The 6,874-nt window shown below is 37.2% G+C and overlaps 1 protein-coding gene and 1 long non-coding RNA gene across 4 annotated transcripts in view; one reads left to right on the forward strand and one right to left on the reverse strand.

The window, feature by feature from the left end:
• Window positions 1-4,525: 4,525 nt before the first annotated feature.
• LOC107835831 (uncharacterized) lies at window positions 4,526-5,016 on the reverse strand. The gene is made up of 2 exons (XR_001661661.1): window positions 4,777-5,016; window positions 4,526-4,649 (listed from the first exon to the last, which is right to left on the reverse strand). It is a non-coding gene; the product is annotated as an uncharacterized LOC107835831 (long non-coding RNA).
• Window positions 5,017-5,155: 139 nt separating this feature from the next.
• simc1 (SUMO interacting motifs containing 1) overlaps window positions 5,156-6,874 on the forward strand; it is a 12,078-nt gene continuing 10,359 nt past the window's right edge. Inside the window, exon 1 of one of the 3 annotated variants that reach the window (XM_007548319.2) lies at window positions 5,156-5,651. In XM_007548319.2, the coding sequence (XP_007548381.1) occupies window positions 5,508-5,651 (144 nt within the window). In that variant the 5' untranslated portion in view covers window positions 5,156-5,507. The remainder of the gene's footprint in view (window positions 5,652-6,874) is intronic. The other 2 variants (XM_007548317.2, XM_007548318.2) reach the window with 2 other exon arrangements.

Below are 6,874 nucleotides of genomic sequence, written 5' to 3' on the forward strand. Positions count from 1 at the left end.
CTTCAATGAGGCAGTAATAAGTCAAATTGACTTATTTTTATTTATTTATTTTTTAGCTGTATATCATGTTATAATGTTACTCATCAAAAACATATCAGGAGTGTTGCTTTGATTCTTTCGTGCATGTTTGAGAAATCCTTTAATCTCGCTCTTTCTCTGGGTGCAGAGAGAGAGAGAGTGGCGTAACCAAGCGCTGCATTTTCAACAAGCTCCTCCCCCGAAGCTGCAGTCAGACAGAGGTCCATTTTCCAGGCGTTACATTGCGAAATTTCTTTTAAGTCATGTTTGATATTTACAGCATTTTTTAGAACAACTGAAGGTAACATAGTCACTTGATTATGCTATAAAACTTTTCATGTTTATCTCAATATAGGATATCAAAATGGCCTTTTACTGTGTATAAATTACAAGCTTCAAAATTCTACACAAATTTTGGCGTCATCAGCCATGACAATATTCTCTTTTGTGAGAACCACAAAGGGGCACCTAGTCTGATTGATACACCATTAATGGAAACTAAAACCCTGGATAGAAATCCATTTTATTTACTTGATTATTCTTTTTGTTGTTGTTGTTGTTGTTAAATCTTTCAAAGTTAAAGTTAGGTTTGCAGGTTTGTAAAATTGCAAGTTGGATGTAGAATTTAGAAATGATAAAGCCATGTTGTAATAATATGAACATGTGCAATACAGATAACATATCTCAATGCAATGCAACTCAACCCAATGCAACTCAACCCAATGCAACTCAATGCAATGCAACTCAACGCAATGCAGCTCAGCTCAACTCAACTCAACTCAACTCAACTCAACTCAACTCAACTCATCGCAGCACAAAGCAATGCAATCCAATGCAATGCAACTCAATGTAATGCAACATAATACAGGCTGACAGGATGATGCTCTTTGTTTTAAAGGTCAAGAAAAGATCCACTGTTTAAAACTATCTCTGTCCTAATTGCAGGTTTAATAAGTGTTATTGTTTGATAAATAGCTGTTTTTCTAACAGTTTACTGATTGCCAAAGTATTGGTTTGTTGAATGTGGCACTGTGAAATGTCAGGATGAATACTACATTATGCAACCATCTTCAAAAACACCTGACCTCCAGAAGAGGGGAGAGAAGAGGAGTTGAGTAGATCATATTGAATGTAGGATATCTGCAAAAACAGCAGGCTCTATAAGGACTTTATTCTATAAGTCTGTCATGTTTTGGCCATTTCACATTTCATTCTATTTATTTCTTTTTTCTTTTTTTTTAGAAGAAGGCAAGATATGTCTCCTCCAAACAATCTGTTTTTTTTTCTTGTTTATGGATTCTTTTAGAAAGATTTCTAAATCTATCTTTTTCAGATGAAACATTAACAATGTACAATATAGCCACCCATTGATAAGCACCGACATACCTTTGTTTACCTCTAAAACAGTATCCTATGATGGATGTTAAGTATTTCCTCTTCAATGTGTGTTAATGTATGCAAAACTGAGCATTTTAATGGGTTGTAAAGCTACTGTCACACTGTCTCTTATCTCAGCATGGATGCAGATGTACCTATAAACAGGTTTTACATGGATTTAGACATGAATAAATTAAGCCCATTTTGTGAAATGTCAGTTCTTTGGATGTATATGACATTTATGTGACAATAATGGCAAACTCCTGATGTGATTTGTCTTTTTCAAATGTAATGATTGCCTTACCAAGTGGATATCAAAGTTTAATTTTAGTCTGTACAGTACAGAAGTGCCCCGAAGTGGTCAAATAGTTATTATCTGAATTTATTAGAAAATAGGTCAGGCTGCCCTGCTGTTGAAGTCACATTAATGTTTTTGCATGGAAGTATGTTGTCATATTGCAACATGAGATTAAAGGTTTTCTCTCAGCAATTGCTTTTACCAAAACCAAATATATATATTTTTTTTACCATATTTTGAGACAGATGATTAAAATGTTTATTTTTACCATATATTGAAAATGATGCTGCAGAAGAACAGAAGAACAAAACCTACTTTTCTAGCACAGTGAGATATTTGGAGGGAATGTGATTTTTTATGCATGTTTATGTTTGTTTGTTTGTTTGTTTGTTTGTTTGCGTAACATGACAGAATTGAAAATATGCCAGAATTTTGTGTTGCTAGGTTTTCTAGGAACATAGTGCGTACATACCAACCAACCAGTATGTCTTCTGAGGCCGAAGCAACTCCTCTGTTTCCAAAGTTGACAGCACAGAGACTGGCTGAAAATCCATGTTATGCATACAACAAATCTATAGGTACATTGGTAGGAGTTAACAACAAGTCCTGTTTTCCCCTGAATAACCATTAAGTAGCAAGGAATGAAAGGGTAGGTGACACAAAGCTGCATTGGCAGGAAAAAAAAAGAGATATATAATTGTCAGGTCCGGTGGCTAACGGTTATATTATCCAATAAATGGATTTACCCCATTAAATCTGAATGACAATAATCGTGCTCAGCAAAGGTAAATATATGCGTCAATAAAAATGATCAGTTATAATAATACTGAAGTCTCAAACCTAAAGACACTGTAGAAACAAATCTCAGCTGAACACCCACAAAATGCTCATCTCAACTCACATGATAACAGAAATTACTATAAATGACAAATATATTAATTTGGTCTGCCAAGGCATGAGCTGCTCAGTCAGTTCCAAGAACCCACTGTTGAATCCCAAGCATGTATTGGTCCGACTCTTCATGTGTCCAGACGATAGTATTATGAATTTTAACACTCCAAATCTGTCTCCAAAAGAATCCACTGTGATATTCTGTTGATCTCCTTTCAATCTTCTGATCAGAAAACCTATTACGCTGCCAAGTTTACAGCTGTTTTCAACAGCTGCTTGCTACGTTGCCCTGTCGGCCATTTCATATCCATGTCAATACACAAAGTCTATAGACTGTGTCAAAAGGGGATTCATAGGTCGAAAGTACAATAAATGTTGAAAAGAGGTGCATATACGGCCTTTTAAGGGACACTATTCTCAGGTGATTGCCTCACCATTTACATATCATTTGCATAAAATATATAGCTGTAGCATCAGCATGCATGGTCTCTGAAAGTAGTGTGGCTCAAGCAGAAATTAAATTACATATGCTACAGTATTAGATATGAAGAAAGACAATGCCTGAGTGAATTTCTTTAAACCCACAGAAACACAAGAACATGTGTGGTAGTGCAATTTGGTTAGATGATTTCAGTTTTCTCCACAGCTCTAATGATCAAGCAAATGTAGTGCTAGCACTCACTCCCATTTATGTTGGATTTAAATGTTCTTGTTTTCTTCATGTTCTTATGTCAAATGAACTGATCCAAATGACTCTGGACTGAAAACACTGCTGTGCAATAAATATAATTTTCCTCAATTTTACACCTTGTTATATTAGTCTTACATTTTAGGCTATGCAAAATTTGTACAGCAGTTTTGTAATGCTAAAAAAGGCTAAAGATGATTCCCAAAGCACACACAATATGCAAGTATAAACACAGCCTTTATGTATTAACCACCCTAATAAAGTCTTCACACTGCTGAATGGATGTCAGGAGGATTGTATGTGTCTGACGGCAGTGACTCATCCTGCCTGATATTTCCTCATAGCATGAAATGATTGGAGACATCTGAGGTTAATAACCCTTTTCATCCAATTACATGAGAAATGTAAATTTCTTTGAAAAAAAAATGACACGCAAAATCATTGTGTTTCTACAAACCAAGTGGGATTTAACAATGCGTGTAATAAGAATGAATAGAATTCAAATAATAGTTACATCAACAATATGTAAAAAAGAAAAAAAAAGAAAAGAAAGAAAAACATGAAACCTCCAAGGCGGGAGTAATTTTGTGGACGCAGGAGTTACAGCTTAAATCGTGGGGTTCACCATGTTGATATTTGCCTGACAATTACATAAATGCGATTCATTTGTGAAATATTCGAGAAAAAGAGTCGTTTTTTTTTAACAGATAGCTACCATGGAGACAAATTGAAGAGGAAATTGAAGGGAGCATATTCACAGAAGTGCTTAAGAAAAGTTAGGAAAAGAAAAAGAAAAAGTGAAAATCAGATTGGAGGAAGGGTTTTACGCTAAACTCGATATTTCTAAAAAGCCTAGGAGCATTATGTACATGCATGGAGACCTACGGACGTTATTTCTCCATCTTTTGAACATCACGAGTGCCATCCAGTGGTGACAAATGAGACTACATATTCACTCAAAATAGAATAGAATATAACAGAATAGAATAGAATAGAATATGTTGTATTGTCCCTTAGAGAAGAAAATTGTGTTCCAGCAGCAAAGTGACAGAAAAACTGATGCTTGCAACAAAAAAAAAAAAAAAAAAAAAAAAAAAAAAAAAGAGAGAGAGAGACAAGAAATATGAGACTGTGAAATAACTGTGAATGACTGTGAAGTTATTTTACAACAAAAGAAAAAATACTGGGGGGCATAGTATTATAACCATGTCGAGCTGCTAGGAGGAATCACCTGAGATAATGCTCTTTTGTGCACCTATAAGTAGTTTATTTCTGTAGGAGCTCTCTAGTTCTGCAGTTGTTTCATGTATGGCATGGAGTGAAGTTGGTCTTTGTAGATTCCCTCCGTCTTCCACCACCCTTTGTGAAGGGGGCATTCTAGCACAGAAAAACAAAACAAAAGAAATCGTTATGGCTTCCAGTCCATTGAGAAGAACTGATGGTATAATGATGATTTATTATCATTATGCCATCATTATCTCATCAAAAAAAGAAAATTACAGACCTTGTTCCCTTACTTTACAGCATTGAATGCTGTTAACTTTTCTCAGGTAGAACTGCACTCTGTTACCATAGTTACCGTTACAAAAATAAAACCACAGAATTTTAAGGGCAGTTACATTAAACAAAAAATAACTGCACTCCCTTGGCCTTTACAATGATATTTTTTTTTACTAATGGGTAAATGTTTAATGATTTTTGAGGTCTTAAATATGAATTGATGCTTTTCCTAGGCCTGGTGTTATATATACCTGCATTGGATGGAAGGCTGACAAAAGCAGGGTATGCCTTTGCATTCCTGTACAGCAGGTGGAGGTAGCTGCAACTATAAAGTTTCATTTGATGCGTCATACAAAAGAGGAAAAAAAAATGACAGAGGAAAACAAGGAAGCGGTAAAACGATGCCTATCATTTTCGTGCTGCTGTTATGAGATTACAGCTTGCTAAAAAACGTTTTGAGGTGGTTTATTTGAACGCTGGAAATGCCCGACAGCATTATGAGTGTGGCGTGGAATTCTAACCAGGAAATGCTGTTTAACGCCTCGGCAGAGAAGTTGTCATGTGTTTTGTGAAAAACATGATGGGCATTTTCCCCATTCACGATAGATCGTCTTTGTTCGGGACAGTGCCAGCTGCCGCGGGGTCTGCATGACAAGGTGAAGCTTGCGTGAGCGGCGGCCCTCCTGCTCCCGTAGACCTTCTGCTTCGTGTGAAGCGCTGGATGACGGGGAAGAGATGGAAGAAGTGATCTCCCTCAGCTCAGACGACTCCGATCTAGAGATCGTCGGCTCTTACGGTGGCTTCACCAAGTCTGAGCCCCCACCGCCGCTGTCAGAGGTTCGAGTGGATGTCGAAGCGGTAAACGTCAACATCCCACGGGTAAGCTAACATAGAACGTTGTTGCTATAGAAACTAGGGCGCGGAACCTTTAAACTAATACTGCGTAGGCGTTAGCTTGAAAAATCACACCACACCGGAGCTGAATAGGTAAGAACTTGTCTATAACGCAATACTTGTTCTTAATTTCTAAAAATAAATGTGCGTACTTCTTTATCTTAGGTCACAAAATGCTAAAGTTAGAAGCTGAAATTGCATAACAGCACTTATTGTAACTCGTTTGTCTGTCGAAGCACATTGTTTGAATTAGCAGGCTTTTTTAAAATTATATACAGAGTCCGCAGCTCATGAGTTTACGTTTCCCCTGTATTTAACTCCGCCCATCTTTCTATTAGATCTGTCCTATAGCAGAAAAGCATTCCTCTGAATGGAGCTTCCACCACCATGTTTCACCATTGTTTGGTCAGGGTGATGTACAGTATTAGTGCTCCTCCACACATACAGTTGTTTTTCTTCCAAAAGCCTTAGAGCTCCTTCTTTCACATGTTTGTGTGGCCAGCCCCTACATGTTTTGTAGGAACTCTATCCACCTTATTCCTGGGAGGCTGTAGAAACGATTATGGGTCTTACTTCCGGCGCCCACCGGAAGTAGCAGTCTGTGATTTTTATATGGGGGTACGTTTCTGCCATTATCCAAGAGCAGGATTTCATGTATATTGTTATCAAAACTTTGAATACTTTTTGCTTACAAGTTCATGTCTTTCTTCTAAAAACTTGTAACGCTTGTACTCAAAACTTCTCCCCGAGCTCGCTTGCAAAACATGGAACTGCCTTTTTGGCAGATGCCTAGCGACCTCTCAGCCAATAGAATGAAATCGTTGTGCTTGGGTGCGTTTGTTTCATTCTAGCCGGTGTGCCTGAGTGACTACTATCGATTGTAGCAGAACCTTCAGCACTGCCGAATATTTTTGTTCATATCGACGGACTATTGACCTCGGGGGATAACGTTTCACAAGTAATATGGACATATTACCGTTTATGTTTTGTGAATAGAATATCATTATACTGTATTTATGTCCACTGTATTTATGTCCACTGGCAAAATGTTCATATCGACGGACTATTGACCTCGGGGGATAACGTTTCACAAGTAATATGGACATATTACCGTTTATGTTTTGTGAATAGAATATCATTATACTGTATTTATGTCCACTGGCAAAATGCCAGCTAATATTGTGCTTGGTGTAATACCGGTGTCACGT

Source organism: Poecilia formosa, unplaced genomic scaffold (assembly GCF_000485575.1).
Source record: "Poecilia formosa unplaced genomic scaffold, Poecilia_formosa-5.1.2 Scaffold26, whole genome shotgun sequence".
NCBI lineage: Eukaryota > Metazoa > Chordata > Actinopteri > Cyprinodontiformes > Poeciliidae > Poecilia > Poecilia formosa.